This window comes from Onychostoma macrolepis, chromosome 23, assembly GCF_012432095.1.
Source record: "Onychostoma macrolepis isolate SWU-2019 chromosome 23, ASM1243209v1, whole genome shotgun sequence".
NCBI classification, from domain to species: Eukaryota; Metazoa; Chordata; class Actinopteri; order Cypriniformes; family Cyprinidae; genus Onychostoma; species Onychostoma macrolepis.
The window spans coordinates 3138067-3158435 of record NC_081177.1 but is presented as its reverse complement, the minus strand read 5'-3'; the positions used below and the strand labels follow the sequence as shown (position 1 = coordinate 3158435).

The 20369-nt window shown below is 34.5% G+C and overlaps 1 protein-coding gene across 2 annotated transcripts; it reads right to left on the bottom strand.

Annotated features, from left to right (window-relative positions):
* Positions 1-97: 97 nt before the first annotated feature.
* Positions 98-15677, bottom strand: LOC131532033 (E3 ubiquitin-protein ligase TRIM39-like). Of its 2 annotated transcripts, XM_058763330.1 has the most exons (8): positions 15401-15677; positions 11997-12547; positions 11796-11891; positions 11175-11345; positions 3247-3330; positions 3055-3088; positions 1445-1471; positions 98-1350 (listed from the first exon to the last, which is right to left on the bottom strand). In XM_058763330.1, the coding sequence occupies exons 2-8, from the start codon at positions 12543-12545 to the stop codon at positions 809-811; spliced, it is 1503 nt and encodes a 500-aa protein (XP_058619313.1). In that variant the 5' UTR covers positions 12546-12547; positions 15401-15677; the 3' UTR covers positions 98-808. The 2 variants fall into 2 exon arrangements, with proteins under 2 accessions (XP_058619313.1, XP_058619314.1); XM_058763331.1 differs by lacking the exon at positions 15401-15677 and having other exon boundaries at positions 11997-13482.
* Positions 15678-20369: the final 4692 nt, after the last annotated feature.

Here is a 20369-nt window from a genome sequence, read left to right as displayed (position 1 = left end):
GTTCTACTCTTAATATTTTATATTTGTATTCTCTCCCTTAAAGCTAATGTCATTCCTTTATTTGATACTGACACAAAGGAGACGGCACAGGCCTAAAGAAAGGTTTTATTGTCATCAGATGTAGCTTTGCACACTGCCAGCATTTAGAATGATTTTGATCAACATTTTAGTGTTCAGAACAGATGGCATCCTAACACATGTATACACACACACCCCTTAAAAGCCCGACACCATATATCCCCCCACATAACAAATCCCAATTTAACCCCTGTATATATACATATATATATATATATATATATATTACATAACTATATTATAATAATATATTATTTTGTGCGTAATGTCACGCCCACTGGACTCTGGTCAGTAGGTCATGTACGTGCTGATAACGCTGAAGTGAACTAACCCTGAAACATAACCTTTTCCGGAGCAGGTTAGGTTCAGAGAATAAGTTGCTATGGCTACGTACATACACTGAAAGTTTCCTCCGTTTTTGGAACCGAAAGCTGAGTTTATCCACTTGCTTACCCTTTAACATACCCGGGCGTATCACATATCCTGCTTTCTGGAATACCCCCCAGGTCAAAAAATGTCAGCATTTATAGAAATGAGCTTCCATTTGTGGAAATGAAAATCACATTTAGGGTTTTCATGGTCCAGTTTGTAGCTGTGACAACTTATAATATGGATCTTAGTGTGTATTCTTTTTTGTTTATTTACATATTTTAATAATTTAAAAAAAAGAAAAACACATTCTGTGCCTAGCTAATCTTTCCAGATTTCATGTCTCATATTTTAGGGCAAGTTATTTGTTAACAGGTGTGATGATCAGTGGGTTTTTGTTTTTACCTATATCGTTAAGGCCTGGGTTAAAATATGGATAGAGTTTCTCAGTGAAAGTCTGACCAGTGAAAGAGTAGATATAAGAGCTGGAGCCCACATCATAAAAAGAGACCAGACCCTCCTCATAATCCACAAACACTCCCACCTTCTCAGGTTTCACTTCCAGAGAGAAAGAGATTGGTGGATTTTCACCAGCTATATACTGATTCGGATTCCTCAGAATCAGAATCCAGAATCCATTCACTGGAGTCGGTCTGATGATCCCCTTCCTGTAAATGGATTCTCTGGCCACTCCTAAACTCCACTCAGTCTTTCCCTTCACCTGCACCTCATAGTAAAATCTACCTGAACTGAATCCCTGCTTTGCCAGAACCGAAGACAAGACATTAAATCTCCTTGGGTTTTCTTTGACGGCCTGCTCAATGTCTCCATCCCTGACTTGTTTTCCATCATCAGACAGGATGAGATATCGATCGGCTGTATCAGGATCCAGTCTCACATCCACTAGATGAGAGATTAGACATTTTCAAATTCACAACAAACATTTTCATATACAATATAGATTAACAAAGTATTGTAAGTGTCAGTCACACTGTACCTGCAAACATCTGAGCCCACTTCAACCCTGTGAACACAGATGACGATAAAAGGGGATGAATTATTCTTCAGGTTAACAGTGAGTCAATCAGTTTATAAAGTAGAATGTGTTTAATATAAATGCACATACAGTGGAGGAGGTCTATGATACAATCACACCAGAGGGTTTAAAAGCAGAAATGTGGCTTGAGTTTAAGTTTGGGTAGAACTGTTACCGATTTTATAATTTTGTTTTAATCGCCAGCACATTACAGATACTTAAAATGTTATTTATTTATTTATTGGGGAAAAAAAAAGAGATTTTCTTTTGTTACTGACAATATATATGTATATGTGTGTATATATATATATATATATATATATATATATTAGGGGTGTCAACGTTAACGCATGTGATTAATCTAAAAAATTTAATGCGTTAATATTTTTTTTACGCAAATTAATCATTTGATAATGTTTGACCCTAACTTCTTCCCGCAGCACGGAAGGTTATCTATCATTGTGTGATGAGGGTACAGCGAACCAGTGTTGCCAGGGAAGCGGCACAAGTGGGCTATTTTGAAAACACAGTCGTGGGAAAAATTACAGAGTCTTGGGTTGCGGTTTTTGGGCTACTTTTATAATGTACCACGGCCGCCCAAAGTGTATATAGACAAATAAAAATTAAAATAGATCCTTTTACTAATGTGTATTATACTTGGAATGTATCCCTGGCAACTTAAGAACGGAGAGGCGGTTAACATCACAAACAACGTGAGTTTCAGCAGAGCACATGTTAAGGCTTTTACACAGCAGAAATAAACATGACAACAGCCACTATAGATTATATTAGATAATAAACACACGATTACGATAGGATATTTGTATGTGATTTTCTTGAGTTAAATGTGTACATCTGATATGCTAATTTGTGCAGCGATATAAAAGGCTATAAATAGCATATTTTAACAACAGTAAATGACCAAATTCCACATGTGATCGCAAAAGGAAGTTATTACAAACACTCGATGGTGGTTTGAACTGAGTTCTGAGTAAAAGTGTACTATTAATATCATAAATTGTCTTATGTAGCATGATGCTAATATTAGCTCTAATGCAGCTGCAGAACAGGTCCAATTGTTCTTCATAATGCATTTTGTCATAATACTTCATGGAAGGTCGCAAGAAATGTTTTGTTGTATTTATTTAGAAATACTTTTGATAATAGTTGGGTAAATGTATACTGGGATTGAAGCGATGTGGCTTGGTAAACGTTTTATTGCAAGTATAAAGGCTGATAATGGCTGAATAAAAATAAAAGAATAATGATAAAAGAATAATAAGGATTATGTCTCATATCTGGCGGAAGTGTGAAAGGTTCTGTTTCCTTAAACTAGTTTGTCATGCATTTCTTTTTCAACACATTTCCAGGTAAATCCTAGTATTTTAAAATTTGCGATTAATCATGATTAATCACAGTCCATGACTGTGATTAATGCGATACATTTTTAATCGATTGACAGCACTAATATATATATACAGTATATATATATATATATATATATATATATATATATATATATATATATATATATATATATATATGTATGTATGTATTTGACATACACATACCAGTTTGATGGAGTTTTTCATTTGATGAGTACATCTACAGCAGGAGAGAAGACAATATATTAGTGTTTCATTCAAAGTTTCATCAGTCATTATTAGTGTTTCATTCTGTTCTTAGAGGCAGTTCACTAGGAATGTAAACAGTGTTTGTCCTGTAATATTGAACATTATCACTGATGAGACATGCTCACAGACCTGTGAGAGGTGGAGCTGTGTTTCAGCTTTTCTCTTTTTCAGTTTAGTGAATTCCTGCTGCAGGTCTTTAATGAGATCTTCAGCCTAGAGATGTGCAATATGGCAAAAATATCATATCGCATTTTTTCCCCCAGGCAGGATCATGATCCATGATTAATGCATACAAATTACAAATAATATGACAAATACACAACAAGATGAAATATACAAAATTGTATAAATAAAAATAATGCTTTTTGAAGGATCCTAATTTTTGGTTTGATTTTTCCTATTTTTTAACACTGATTCTTATTAAAGCTACTGAAGTTACTCAGTCAAGAGCAGTGAGTGATTTTCTCTTTGAATTTTGTTGTTTGATTGACATGAATGAGACAGATGGCAGTAAGTGTATTAGGCTGCTGTCACTTTAAAGTCCCCATGAAATCAAAATTGAAGTTTTTTGGCTTTTAGTATGAATATGTTAGCCTTAAGGCAGGGGTGTCCAAAGGGGCCATTTTTATGACGATGTGGAGACTCTGGGGGTCCGGATGCTTTTCCCCACACACACACACACACACACACACACACACACAAATATACATACACATATATATATATATATATATATATATATATATATATATATATATATATATATACATACATTATATATATATATATATATATATATATATATATATATATATAGGGGCATCTAATATATATATATATATATATATATATATATATATTTATACATTTCAAAAAAAAATTGTTTTAGTTTTGATGATTAGAGCTTACAGCTCATGAAAGTCAAAAGTCCAGTATCTTAAAATATTAGAATATTTACATTTGAGTTTCATCAAATGACCATCCCTACAGTATAAATTCTGGGTATCTCTTGTTCTTTGAAACCACAATAATGGGGAAGACTGCCGACTTGCCAATGGTCCAGAAGACACTCATCATCAATCATTGACACCCTCCACAAAGAGGGTAAGTCACAGAAGGTCATTACTGAAAGGGGTGGCTGTTCACAGAGTGCTGTATCAAAGCATATTAAATGCAAAGTTGACCAGAAGGAAGAAATTGGGTAGGAAAAGGTGAAAAAACAACAGGGATGACCGCAAGCTTGAGAATATTGTCAAGCAAAGCCGATTCAAACACTTGGGAGAGCTTCACAAGGAGAGAACTGAAGCTGGAGTCAGTGCATCAAGAGTCACCACGCTCAGACGTCTTCAGGAAAAGGGCTACCAAGCCACTTCTGAAACAGAAACAACGTCAGAAGCATCTTACCTGGGCTACGGAGAAAAAGAACTGGACTGTTGCTCAGTGGTCCAAAGTCCTCTTTTCAGATAAAAGTAAATTTTGCATTTCATTTTGAAATCAAGGTCTGGAGTCTGGAGGAAGACTGGAGAGGCACAGAATCCAAGCTGTTTGAAGTTCAGTGTGAAGTTTCCGAAATCAGTGATGATGACATCTGCTGATGTTGGTCCATTGTGTTTTATCAAGTCCAAAGTCAATGCAGCCGTCTACCAGGAGCACATCATTTTGGAGCACTTTATGCTTCCATCTGCTTACAAGCTTTATGGAGATGCTGGGTTTTTTTTTTCAGCAGGACTTTAGCACCTGCCCACAGTGCCAAAACCACTTCCAAGTGGTTTGCTGACCATGATATTACTGTGCTCGACTGGTCAGCCAACTCACCTTACCTGAAGCCCATATGGAATCTATGGGATATTTTCAAGAAAAGATGAGAAACAGTCGATCCAACAATACAGACGAGCTAAAGGCTCAATAGTGCCTCAGCAGTGCCACAGGCTGATCGCTTCCATGCCACACCTCACTGATGCTGTCATTTGTGCTGAAGGAGCCCCGATCAAGTATTGAGTGCATAAATGAACATACTTAAAGAACTTGAACTTTTCTGTTTTGCAAATTCTTTTTTTGATTGATCTTAAGAAATATTCTAATATTTTGAGATACTGGATTTTTTACTTTTATGAGCTGTAAGCTCTAATCATCAAAATAAAATAAAAATATAAAACTTTTGCAATGTTTTACTTTACATGTAATGAATCTAGAATATATGAAAAAAAAAAAACCCTATTTCATGATATTCAATTTTTTTGAGATGCGCCTATATATATATATATATATATATATATATATATATATGTAGAGTTTAGTTCCAAAACGCTATAAATCCATTTTGATTAATTTGAGTAAAAATGTGTTTTCTTTACCATGAAAGTGGCAAGATGAAAACCACTATTTTCTGTTTCAAACTTTCACATAGCATCTTTAGGTTATAATAACAAAAAAAAAATTCAAATCCAGATTTTGATTTTCAAAGATTTATTATAAAAACTGATTATTTTTTCCCCAAAATGCAATAAATCCATGACACGTTTTTTTTTTTTTTTAAATGCAATAAATCCAGTGAATTAATCTAAAATATATTTTGCATATTGAAACGGTTGAAAATACATTCCAAAATTGTATTTCAAAAATGAGCAGAATTTGGAACAACATGAGGAGAGTAAATTATGACAATTTTAATTTTTGGTGAACTAACCCTTTAAAGAGCAGCCCTCCAGGTTCATGGAAAACTTGATTTTCACTACAGGGGGACTTTAAAAACTGCTATATCTGATTATTTTTTGTCTCTTTAAGAAGAAAACAAACACAACTCCAGGTATTTATTTAATACAGTGTATTTAATACTGAATATTATTAATTCATCATTGTCATTAGGATATGTCCCAAAAACCTTACCTAAACTGGCGATTACTAAGCCTCTCATTAAAAAACAAACAAAAAACAAAACAAAAAGAAAAACACTGACCCTAAAGAATTAGTTAATTATAGACCAATCTTGAATCTCCCTTTTCTGTCAAAGATACTAGAATAGGTAGTATCCTCACAACTACGTTCCTTCTTAGAGAAAAATGGTGTCTATGAGGATTTCCAGTCATTATTTAGACCGTATAGTTAGACCGTTAGTACTGAGACTGTTCTCATCAGAGTTACAAGTGACCTGTTCTTATCATCCGATCATGGTTATATCTATCTATTAGTGCTACTGGAACTTAGCGCGGTTTTCAACACTTTTGACCACAATATTCTTTTCAATAGACTAGAAAATTATGTTGACATTAGTGGAAGTGCACTGGCATGGTTCATATTAGGGGTGTGCAGCGAAGCCAGTATTTGTATCTGTAACAATCACAAAATTATTTGGATCTATATCTGTATTCGGAAGTAGGCGGAGCTTGAACCGAAACTTTTTTTTTTTTTTTAGCACTGAACAAATATGCCGTGTTTAACTAAAATCATTATTTTTTTTTATGATTATAACATTTGTTTAAATATCTTATAACAGTCGGAGCCGATACCCTTGTACCCATGCGAGTTCGAGTCCCAGCTTGGGGACCTTTTGTGATCCGATAAATACATATTTAAATATATTCTAATTAAAACAGTAAGGGTTCCTACGCAGTTTAGAAATATGGTAATTGAACAAAATAATTTCCAGGAAATTACTGGAAAAAATGCAACTGCAACACTGCTATTTTATACACTTATTTACTTCACACACTTGTTACTGCGTTGTAATTTTAGAGGTTTATGTAAAACAACATGCTTTGCTTTGCTTTCTGAGAGATGCACGGAGAGGCAACAGCAACGCGAATGTTTGATTTGTGCTCCCATTTATAAAGTTTGCATTCATTCACTTTACACACTCATTATTGCGTGACTTTAGAGGTTTGTGTAACCTGGCTCACCTGTTATCCAGCAAACACACAACTGTGCCAGCCTCAGCCAAATATTCGGGCAGAATTATTAATTATCCTTTATTTGTTTTTGAAGCCATTAACCATGCCTTTCCGAATAAGGTATTCGGCTTAGGGCACACCCCTAGTTCAAATCTTACTTATCTGACCGCCATCAATTTGTAGCTGTGAATGATGATGTATCATACCAATCACAAATGCAGTATGGAGTACCACAAGGCTCAGTACTATGACCGTTGCTTTTCACGCTTTACTGTCAGGGTTTGGCCCTGACACACTGTTTGCCCTGTGTGTTGTCTTGTGTTAGCACATGGCTTTGTTTTTGTCAGCCATGTGCTTCTCTAGCCCCTCCTCCTTGTTTCATCTTTACCACACCTTCTTGTTAGCCCTTGTTGAGTCCTTGTTAGTGTATTGCTTTCACCTGCTCCTCGTGTGCTTTCCTCCCTATTGTCTTTGCTGGTTCGTTGTCATTCTCACCCCTTCTGTCACTGTCTTTGTCTCTGCCTGTGGATGTGGCTGAGTACATGTTTCTGTCGCCTTGTCTGGTTGGTCTTGTGTTCTTGTCTTGTTTAGTTCTTTGTGGTTCCATGTTCTTGTCTTGCTCCTTGTTTAGCATTTTTGTTTGTTTTTGCTTTTATTTTAATAATTTTTCAGTTCTTGTCCTGATCTTGTTTTGTATTTGTTTGCTATTTTTTAAGTTAGTTGTCTTGGTTAAATAAGTAATAACTTCTTATTTATTTTGTTACACTCCTTTTATTAGTTCTTTTGCTTTATTTACCCCCCTGCCTGCTTTGGAGTAATTTGTGTTCCTGTGGAGCCTTGTCTTGTCTCTGTGTTAGAGGCCCTGTCCTGACCTGTTCCTGTGAGTCCTGTCACTGGTTCTCCATGCCTGGCATTTGGTCTGCTTCGGAGTCGGCAGTCAACAAGTATCTGCGCTCTGCTCTATGGTGCTTTGTTTGGTCCTCTCTATCTGCCTGGTCTTGCTGCTCCTTTTGCTGCTATTGTAATCTGCCAGTTGCTGTTCGAGACTGTTCCAGTGGTCTTCCCCAGCTGTCTCATTGTTTGTGTTCTTGATGTTGTTACATGTGCACCTCACTACCCTCCTGTATCAGTCTGTTTTGTCAATAAACATTTGTCATTTATTCTGCTATTGGGTCCTCCTTCCAGATCCCTGACATTTAAATGTTACCCTTGGGAGATATTATCAGGAAACATGGTGCTAGCTTTCAGTTATGCTGATGATATGTTGAAAGAGAGTGAGGTAAGATGGAAGTTGCAAATCATTTAAAATTTGTCAACTAAGATAGAAATGTTAAATGACCAACAGCTATATCCAGTGATGCAAGCTACTCAACTTTTTTTTTCTCAAATATGGCCAGTGAGAGAGACAGAGAGAGAGAGATAATTAAAGCTGTGTCTATGAATTACCTGCATCTGTGCCTCTCTCTCTACAAACAATTAAGCTAAGTTTAAATGCGGCTAAAACATTAGCCACATTTAAATCCAGACTCAAAACTCATCTGTTTAGCTGTGCATTTGTTGAATGAGCACTGTGCTACATCCAAACTGATTGCACTGTGTATAATCATTTTCTATTCTTAAATGTTTTAAATTCTTTTTAAATCACTTTGTTTTTATTGTTGTGATTATTATTTTGAATTTCTTCTTATTATTTTTAATGACTATTTCACTTCCTTTTATGTAAAGCACTTTGAATTACCACTGTGTATGAAATGTGCTATATAAATAAACTTGCCTTGCCTAAGTATAGTTACTTCAAAAAGAGCGATTTTTTCCCCCCCCCTCGTTGCTGATAAATATAATGTAGCGATTCAGTATTGAATAATAAAAGTCACAGGGCAGTAGGGCTGGGCGATATATCTCATGCGATATGCATGTGCATCTCGTCAGTAAAGCCGCTTCCTTGATTAGTGGTAAATGTCCATCACCTGTTTTCAAATGGAGCGGCATTTAATACACGGAGCCGTAGATCGAGCTACGCGATATCGCATTCATTATCGTAGATGAATCGCCTTCGATAATGAACGCAATATCGCCTAGCTTGTAAGTGAACTACGGCTCCGTGTATTAAATGCCGCTCCATTTGAAAACAGGTGATGGAGATTTACCGCTAATCAAGGAACCAGCTTTACTGACGAGATGCGCATGCATATCGCATGAGATATATCGCCCAGCCCTACAGGGCAGCATTGAAAATGACTTTATAAGTTCCTGAATGTTTCCGTGTGTGCACAGCATGATCTACGATCTCTGTGTGGTAGTTTTACATCGGTTAACCAGAAAAATTAAAAACCTGATTTTAAAACATGAAAAAATAGTTTAAATGGGAAACTAAAACCGCCAGTAGGTGGCAGAAGGTGACTGTTAATGAGCGAGTGAGATACAACCGATTCATTCAAACAGCTGATTCTTTCAGGAACAAAGCATTTGAATGTGTAAAAAAGTGAGTCACTGAATCATTCATTCAGCCAATTCCTTCAAAAAGCTGATTCATTCAATAAAGAAACACTGTCCTTTGTGTTGCTAAAAGACACAAAATGGTGCTGTGATCTTTGTTTGGAACTATTTTTGTTGACAAAATCAAGCAAAAACAGGCAATACTTTGTCTACAATGTAACTCACTTAATTCTAACTTTTTAAAATTTGGATAAAATGAATATTACATTTGTTATCATGCTGATATTTGAAGGAAAATGGCAATCTTTGTGTGACATAGATTAATTATATTAAATTATATAAATATAAAAGACATACAGAGGCATTTTTTTTTTGTGATTTGATGTTTAGTGCAGAGGCTTCAAAGCTTGTATTAAAAAAGGAAACATCTCACAGTGAAACACTGTGCCGGAGCTTGATTCATTTTACCATAACCACGTGATCTGTGATGTCTGAACCTTCGTTTTCACACACAACCATGTGACTGCTTCATATTCCGTTTTAAATAGCGCAAAAGTGTCATTCACATCTGTGATAAGAATAAATCATAATACGAATAAATATTTATGTGTAGTTTTGTGCATTTTCAGTTTGTATTAATCCCTGCTTCACAAGCTGACCATTCCACAATGATCTTCATTTATTTTGATCATATATGCCTACGTGAGCCATGCTTATTTTTTCATAAATTTATTTATAGACTCATTCGTTCATGCTTTGTGTAAGCAATGACATTTCTATTTGTTATTGCTTTATATAGTTTTTGTAGCACAAATTGATTTATTATATGAAACAGTCTGGGACGCAAAGGCACCTTTTTCCACCTTTGATCACAAGATGTCATTAGTGTGCAACGTTTTGAAAAGCTTCGAGTAATGAACCATTTTTACAATACAGTTGAGGGGAAAGCCTCGGTGTTTCGCAAAGCTTCATTTCACCATCACTGGCATTTTTGCTTCCTATAATTTAGAATGCCTTGAATTTTGATTATTCTAAATGCATTTTAATAGATTAAATCATGTAGTGTATGCTTGCACTATGTCTGTATTTTTGTGATATACTTGATAATGTCAGATCGCACATTGTCACAACACTCACCACATTATCGCAGAAGATATATTGTATATCACACATCCCAGCCTCGACTTGAGTGGAAAATGAAATAATCCGCAGCTGTGCAAGCACTTGTTTTTAGTTTTAGAGTCTAACTTGCAAGCGCCAGACCACTGATTCGTTAAACCAACTTTCTTGCTGTCTGTGTTCTACCTACTTTATTTTGTAGTTAATAATTAATATGAATTGGGGGAAATGTATTGGAGTAAAAGTATACATTTTAATTATGAGTAAAAGTGAAAGTTGGCAGAAATATAAAAACTAAAGTAAAGTACAGATTCTCCCAAAACTACTTAAGTAAGGTAACAAAATATTATTATTTCGTTACAATACATCACTGCTTGCAGTGATCACTGTGATCGGTTCTGTGCAGATTTTGCACACCTCAATCGAGCCTTGTCACGTTCAGCAGCAGTACATACGTCATCTTCAGCAGCTCTGAACAGAGCAGGCCAGATTAGTGTAGAGCTCAACACTGATTTCTCTTTGTCTGTGTTCCCCACCGCCAACTGGGCAAAGTTGCATTAAAAGTTACATTTTTAGGCTGGTCTAAAAATAGAAATGATGATTGGGAATCCTTACCTGGGTGATTCTGCTGTCATCAGAGAAGCTTTGTGGGTCAGTAGACATAGTAAATTGTTTAGGAAAGATGAACAATATCGCTACCAACAGGAAACCCAGACCAATAATCATCCAGTTTGCAATGTGGACTGTTTGAGACGAAGTAAGGAACAAATCAATGGAGGTAAGAGTCTGCAAAAAGAGACACATTCAGTTTAAAGAACGTTTCTTGAAGGAAGGTCTTGGTGCTTGTGCCAAGTTTTGCCCAAAGTTAAAAAAGACAGAAAAAAAGGGCAAAGGGCTTTTTAAAATGTAGGCTATGCAGTCAGTGGTAGGCTTAAAGTCGATCTGTATTTGATGAATTACTCCCTCAGAGGATAAATAAATAAATAAATATCTAATCTAATCTAAAGAACCCAGTCAGGTAATATTTAGACACTTTAAGAATACTAGGTATTGTTAATTAAATCATATATAAATTATTATGGAAATAATTTGAGAAAGCTGCATAAGAAATGAAAATTCTCTCATCGTTGACCTCATGTAACTTGAAACAAGTTTTTTCCCCCCATTTTATTCAGCACTGATATTGGGCAGACTGAAATGTTATGATTATTCATTTTAATAATTTTATGAATTCACCTTTCTTATGTCTACTGAGTGCTGGATCTCTTGAATTTTCTTCATTATGTTCTGGATCATCTGCTGTGTCTGAGTCTGTGTCTGAACCAGCTGTTTCTACAGACAGAGAAAAAAACAAATCGCTTTTCATCCAAGTCTTTTTTAATAATTTTGAAAACTGCATTTCATGGGTGTTAAAAGTGTTTAGTTTGTATCTCTTGCCTTCTTCTCCTGACTCTCCTCCTCTATAGGAACAGTGTTGTGAGTCCTGTGGTCTCCTTCAGTGCAGGACAGACACACACTCGTCTGATCATCTCTGCAGAACAGATCCAGAGGTCTCTGGTGTTTCTGGCATATATAATCCTCCAGATTTTCCACAGCGTTGATCAGTTTGTGTTTCTTTAGACGCTGGACTCTGTGATGAGGCTCCAGGTGAGTCTCACAGTAAGAGCTTTGACACGTCAGGCAGGACTTCACAGCTTTCTGCTTTCTTTCATCACAGATGTCACAGAACACCTCAGGTCTTCCTGGATTGAGCTTCTTAAAGTATTGCACAACATTTGTGAGTGTTGTATTAACCTTGAGATCAGGTCTTTTGCTGAATGTTTCATTACAGGATGGACAGAAGAAGGTCTGTGTATCTGTCCAGTGCTCGTTCAGACAGGTTTTGCAGAAGCTGTGTCCACATGGAGTGGTGACTGGATCAGTGAACACATCCAGACAGATGGAGCACTGGAGCTCCTCATTTAGTGGATCACTGGAGGATGCCATGCCTGAAAAGATAGTAATGACAATTGCCTTGTCCAAATACCCACACTTGTGGTCTTGGCCACTTGAGAGCGTGTGTGTGCGACAGGAAGTAAGTGCGCAAGACTGTCACAGGTAGAGGTCGACCGATTCATCGGTTTTGCAGATTAATCGGCACCGATAGTTGATTTGCGGAACTATCGGTTATCAGCAAAAATCCATGCCGATAGTTTTCCGTGTTGTGTCTGTTGCTGGAGTGGCTGAGAAGGGTCTGCTGTCATTATACAGTATGAGAGCGGCCTCTAGAGGCGGAAATCACTGACAGCATGTGTTGTTTGTTTTGGCATGTGACACTGCGCGTTGCACAGAGCAGGAAACTTCAAACGCGCATTTAAATGCAGCCGACAGAAAATTCTGCCGCGGAACAGAGCGCCATTCGCATAGTTTTCCATTAAATAACATTATATTTGTCCCAAATCATTGTTAATTTACATAATGACTTCACCCTAGGTTATAAATTATGTATTGTGCATTTTTCAGCAAAACGTTTGTCTTTCTGTGGCTCTAATACAGTCTTGTATGCTTCATATAGAGAGCTGTAATATAGATCGCGCGTTCTCTTTCCGTTTACTCTGTTTTTTTAAACTCCGTTTTTTTTGAACATAGTTCATTCTTGAAGCAAACTTATGTCCGTTTGGTGATTGATTAAACAGTTTTAGACCGCTGCTTGAATTGAACGTGACGCGTCTGTTGTGTGTGACACCTGGGACTTCAAGACGCAGCGATGCGCTTTTGCACAGTGGGTCACTTGCATATTTATTTATTTTTTAATATTTTGATTAGATAATCATGCAGTGTTCTAAAATAGAAGCAAATAAAATGTGAGAGTATACATACAATATCAATAACTTGTGCGTGTAATTTTAATATGGCCTTGTGTAGGTATTTCAGGATAGCTATCTTTAAGCATGACTGTTGAAATTAAATGGTAATACTTAACAATATGAGTCCATTTGTAACATTAATGAAAGCTGTAGAAGTATTGTTCCTTCATTTCGTTTCAACATTTACTATTACTAATAGGCTTAATTTTTTAATTTTAAAGTTTCTTCTTTTAACATTAGTAAACTATGAAATAACTAATGATCAATATAATAATTAATATTAATACAAAATTTCTATTCATTTACAAAATATGTTTCAGTACTGTTACTGCTTTTTAAAAATAGTAAAGCTCTATTTTAGTTTTCGTTCAGTATCCATTTGAAAAACTATTGGTTGATTAATCGGTATCGGCCAGTGTAGTCCAACCGGTATCGGTAAAATCCACTATCGGTCGACCTCTAGTCACAGGTCTTAAAAATGCCAAAGTACAGTGCCCTTAATGCACGTTTAAACCACACTATCTTGAATACCGCTCCGGAACGCTATTCAAGGCTTAGTGTATCCCATCATGCATCATGTTCTGGAAATAAATCGTGGGACTTTTTGCTGAGACACTTGTGCTCTTCATCCTCACATGGGCCAAATACAGGAAATACATCATAAAAGTAGTCAAGTGCAAAGACCGCAAGTGTGGGTATATGGACAAGGCAATAATATAATCTACATTGCTGAATAGAGCAATTCCAAGCATATTTTACGAATTCCAAACCACATCAATCTTAATAACTACTATTATTTTAGTTTTTAATCATTTATGAGTGATATGTAATTGTCCATGAAGGCTGGAAGTGAAAAACTCCTTATATTCAGGTGGGCAGAGTTATTAGGCATGTTTTCTTTTACTGATAAAATGAGCCAAAAAAGAGGTTTAACTCAGACTGAGATATCAAAAATTATTAAATCCCCGTGAGAAATATTCAAAACTAATGCAGTACAGAAATTGCAAAGTTAAGACATGACCACTGGACAGCAAAATGCTCACTGGGACAACGGGGTCAGAAAAAAAAAAAAAAAACAACAGGTGGAGAAGAAAAGGCACATGTTAACTGCAAAAGATTTAAGAATTAATGTGAATAATTAGACAACCTACCTGGACTCTCCAGAATTACAAGGTGTCAGGTTCTCAGAGAAATGGCTTGGGTAAAAAATGACCCTCACTTAATAAGAATAACATAATAAAGTGTTGTGAAATACATTGACTAATTTTTTTTTATAGGCTTTATGGACAGATAAGTTGAGAGTGACTTTTGAAGGACCAGCACCACATGCTCTTGTACCACTTTTTGAAGAATTTATCTTCCAGAATCTGGCAGTAAGTTTTAGGAGCTCATTTTTATTCCATCTTTTATCCTGAAAAGTCTGCAGGATTTACTAAACATTAGCTCCTAAAACTTACTGCCCGATTCTGGAAGATCAATTCTTCAAAAAGAGGATGTATTGTTTCTGTATTGCATTAGTTTTTAATATTTCTCATGGGGATTTAATAATTTTTGACATTTCAGTCTGAGTTAAACCTCTTTTTTTTTTTTTTTTGGTTCAATTTATCAAAAGAAAACATGCCTAATAATTCTGCACACCTGAATATAAGGAGTTTTTCTCTCTTATATATCACTCATAAATGATTAAATACAAAATGAATAATAGTTATTAAGATTGATGTGGTTTGGAATTGGTAAAATGTGCTTGGGAATTCTTTTTTAAATATGATCAAAATGTCAGCGTGTCTAATAATTATGCACGCGCTGTAAACACCAGGTGTCATTTTTGTTTAATTTTCACTGGACTTTGTTCGTTCTGTCTGCAGTTCAAGCACTTCCTGTTTCTTTGATTTACTGCTATTTAAATGACATACGTTTACTTATTTTACATTGTGATAGGCTACTGCTTCATGCTATTAAATTACTGAGCGAGCTCTTTTCATTTCCATCACTTACCTGTGTGAGTTGTTGTTGTCTGTTAGGTTTCACTTTCGCTGAAGCTGCGTCCCAATTCGCAAACTATCCGTCCTAAATACTTTAGTTTAGAATTAGTATGTCCCAAATCGTAGTAAGTTGAAATGAGTAAGTCATAAATTCCCGGATGGTCTACTAAGGTTAGAATTGGTTAAAAGTTTAGATTGATGCGCACTCTAACTGCAAATATTGCCCCTAATGCATTGCGCGGTGGACGAGGATTCTATTAGAACTACAAACACGTATAAAAAGTGTTAAAAAAACTTCAAACATGGCGGATTTGCGAGACCGACGTTATTTTTTATTTTTAACTTGTTTAAATTCCTAAATTACCTGCAAAACCAGAGTACAAGCAGCCCTCTTTATCCTGTGTACCAAATGCAATGAATAGCTTGTAAATGCTGCCTTCTGCTGGACAGAAGCTTATCTGCTGTGGTTGAATCATGAACCTTCTCCTCTGAAACCTTCAGTGTGCTCCATTAGTCGTCTCTAACACTCACACACAGGGATGTTTGGGCTCCATCTGTAGCTTCCTCTTGTTTTCCAGTCAAAAAGTGTAAAAAACAAAACAAACAAAAAAAAATGTATATATATATATATATATATATATATATATATATATATATATATATATATAAATTCATCCGAAATGCAAAAGTGCATTTGTCTTGTGGCAGATTTTTCCACTTTAATTTTAAAATTTAAGCAATTTCAGTTTGACGTTAGCATGAGTGAAGGAGCAAAAACACAAATACTGGTTAAGATAAATAGTTAAAATAGTAAAAGTTAAATTAAGCTTATTCTATCTATCTATCTATCTATCTATCTATCTATCTATCTATCTATCTATCTATCTATCTATCTATCTATCTATCTATCTATCTATCTATCTATCTATCTATCTCTGTTAATTAATTAATTTATTTATTTAGTATACATTTATTTATTTTAGAATCATGAGTCGATAATATATATATATTTTTTATTGATCTCATTCTGGGGTTACCTTGTCTTTCAAGGCAACATAGTTTAGTTTTTCTGTCTGAAACAGCCATTGTGTCGTGAGCGTGTGTCTGATATCTTACACTCCCAGGTGAAAAACAAGTACACTTCCATAATGTGCTTAAAGTGCTCTATTCTCGCGCACTAATTTTGTACTTAATATACTAAAAATGATCCTTTAGTACTTCTTAAGGTCAACTTAAGATCATCTAAGTGTACTCAACTGTGCTATTTTGAGACACCGTGAATATGAACTAAAATGCACTTTTAACATACTATCTTTGTATTTAAAAAATGTATTTAGTTACCACTTGTAGTACACTTGAACCCATCTTTCATACACTAGTACACTCAAGTGTACTACAATTGGTAGATAAATACATTTTTTAAATGCAAAGATAGTATGTTAAAAGTGTATTTTAGTTCATATTCATGGTGTCTCAAAATAACACACTTAAATGATCTTAAGTTGACCTTAAGAAGTACTAAATAATCACTTTTAGTATATTAAGTACAAAATTAGTGCACGAAAATAGAGCACTTTAAGCACATTATGGAAGTGTACTTGTTTTTCACCTGGGCTGCTGTAATCCAGTTCTTATGTAACGGCATTATTCCAGAATTTCAGCAGCTGTCATGCATGATGACACCATTTGACAGCAGGAATATGATGATGATGGAGGAAATAGTAATACCGCACCTCATCTGTGAAATTCTGGTGTAGGCAAGAGGTTTTACTCAACTTTGGAATAGAAGAATTTACTGACATATACAGTATTGTGCAACAGACAAACCCTGCCATCAGGACAATTCTGAGAAAACAGTTATAATTGCAAGAAATAAAGTCAAAATATTGTGATTTAAGTCACAATTAGATTATTATTATTTTTTAACATGGCAGAAACAGGATTCCCAGCTTTAACTGCGAATATTCTCGCAAGATTCTCTCCAAGTTATGAGTAAACATTTGTTCAGTTCTCTGCTCTTTAATAATGTTCTTAAAATGTTACATGATCTGTAATTCATTCGTGGACTATTATTTTTTTAAACATTGTTTAAACTACTTGTTTTAGAACATTCAAAAGTAACATTCCAATAATTTTTGCAAAATGGAATGTTCCCTTAAAGTCCGAATAACCAAGAAAAAATGGTTTTAAAACATTTTAAAATTTGATGTTTTGAACGTTCCAATAACATTCAGAAATAATGTTGTCATAACGTCATGTAAACAAAATATTATTGGAACAGATTTTTGTTCACTGGTTCCATACAAACCATTACTGAAACAAAGCGTTAGAAGTGCGTTTGATGGTTGATCTTAATAAATGATAGTGTTTATTGAGCGCAGTGACCATTAATGTGACCATTAACTAATAATGGTCACATTTGATGTGTTATTATGATGGTCATCAGTGCATTTTAGAAAAGCAAACAGATATTAATTTTACTAGATCAAGCAGGTTGGGAGAGTCAGCAAGTAACACAAATCTTTAATTGCGTGACATTTCTGACGTTCAGATGAAGTGTAATTACAAATTCAGGGAAGTTTGATTTAATAGTTTTTAATTTCCAAACTTCCTTTAATGACTCATGAGCCATTACTCATTGTCATATAATTATCATTACACAGTTAAATGAAAGTATGGCTCTTCATCTTCTTAGGATATTAAAAATAATATTTTACATTTTAATCAGATGACATGAACAGGATTAGTTTAATTTGAGAGTCATAATCATAACACTTTTCATCAGTTGAATCCGTGTCAGTGTGTCTTATGCTCCTTCACATGACTTAAGATTGTATTAGTTATTGTACAAAAATGAATAATAATATTCTTGTAAAGTATGTTCTGTTCTGTTATTCTGTTTATTTTGTTAGTAACATTTATTAGAAATTAATTTAGAATTACATTTATTAATTTAGCAGACACTTTCATTCAAAATTGTATTGCTTTTAGCTATTTATAAATATTTATAAACATTTATAAAGCACTTTTTGTTATGTATCAAACTGCACTGTAAAAAGTGATAAGTTGACTTAACTTAAAATCGAGGAAACCTGTTGCCTTACATTTTTTAAGTAAATGATAATTTAAAAATAAGTTAAGTGAATTATCAAGTTTGCTTAACTTTTTAAAAAAATATATTATTTACTTAATAGTTTTAAGGCAACGGGTTTCCTACATTTTTTTAAAGTTAAGTCAACTTATCACTTTTTACAGTGTGAGGTCTCTACAAGTTACATATTTATAAAAAAATAAATAAAAAGTAACCAATTAATTAGAGTTTTGCTTAAATTAGTTTATCCCTTTAATCTTATTCTACATTTAATAATTGTTTGTGAAAACATCTGCTCTTTTCTAACAACAATCAATTCAAGCGTGTATTTCTGATCTGCTGCCATGGAGAAGGCAGCGAATGATATGCTAATGTTTTCATATGCAGACTCGCTTTGTACACCTTGTTTAAGCTCATATACTTAATATGTTATAGTGCATCGTTTGATAAATGTCTTCATAACTATTATGAATCTGACAGTGTAAGCCAGACTGATCCTCCCATCCATAAACACTGGGCTCTTATCATACCAGACCGATGATAATAATTGCATGCTTCAGAAAATGAGAGGATACACGCCTCTGTTCAGTTTCTCCATCCTAAGCTCATTCCTCCTCCCACTCTTTCAATCTTTCACTCTTTCTAAGAAATGTGTCAGACAGGTTTCTCTTCTTCTGTGTCACCTTATGTAAAACATCCGAGGGGTTTATGGAAGCATGTTTAATGAATATTAATATGTCCATATGTACTGTATGCATGAGTTTTTGTGTTTGTTATCTGGGTGTGAAGGTTCACAAGGTTGGATATGCGCAATATAGGTGATGATGTTAATATGCACACCATTTTATACTACAAAAAAGTAACGAAAACTGCAGAAATATGTGAAATGGGACACACCTCTATTTTTTGTGTGGTTTTGTTTGTTTATAGCAGTGGAGCAGAAATAATGCACTTTATCTCGAAATGGATCGTAAATATAAACATTTGAGAACAGATGACAAAACAACAATAAGTGGTATTAATAAAAACATATAAAACAAAACATTTTTTTAAAATATTATATTTATTGTAATATTTTCAGATTTATAGACAAATAAAGAGTACGAGCACAAAGCAAGACCAATACCAGTATGGGCAAGGTGAGGCCGCGCAGGTAAATCAAAAATGAAATAATTACACAGGGCTTTGTACAGTGAAAATGCTTTCAAAGATTAAAGAGAGTAAAAATCACAAAAGAAGACAATTCAATTTCAAATAATATAATTGTCGCTGAATTTGACCACTAGTTAGGAAACCCCTAAAAAGTTTACAAATCCAGCTGTATTTCCAGACATATTCAAATAGATAAAAATAGATAAAGTAAAAAATGAATAAATAAAGGAAAGCAAAAATAATAGATAGATAGATAGATAGATAGATAGATAGATAGATTTTGACAAATAATTGAGGAAAAGACCTACAAGAAGATTCAGATATTCAAATGAGATATTTAAAAATAAATAAATAACTTTTAAAAAACCAAAAAAAAAAAAAAAACCCTTCATCTTTACATTGAAAACAGGAGTTATAGGAAAAAAATCGCAATCAAATTTTAACCAGTATCTTTATTGTTACTGAAAAAAAAAAAAAAAAAAATCTCCAAGAATCTTCAGATTTATCAATCTTTATTATGAACTTGTATTTATTATTATTATTATGGCATTAAGCCATTTTAAGGCTCATTCTTGTTGAACTGTCTTTTTAATTGCTTTCAGGCTGCGGAAATGGCCTTTGGCTTGTGATTCATAGATTTTGAGCTGCCTCTCATGATCTGTGATTCACTATGATTTGTATTTCCTGACATATTTCCAGTTTAATAAGAGAAGGAGGAAATCCACTTTATTTCCACCTT

Excerpts from the sequence above, each read along its gene's own strand:
- LOC131532033 (XM_058763330.1), bottom strand. The coding sequence starts at position 12,545 with ATGGCATCCTCCAGTGATCCACTAAATGAGGAGCTCCAGTGCTCCATC. Across the intron at positions 11,892-11,996 it reads AGGAGAGTCAGGAGAAGAAG|AAACAGCTGGTTCAGACACA; the intron begins GCAAGAGATACA and ends CTCTGTCTGTAG. Across the intron at positions 3,331-11,174 it reads ATGACAGCAGAATCACCCAG|GCTGAAGATCTCATTAAAGA; the intron begins GTAAGGATTCCC and ends GCACATCTCTAG.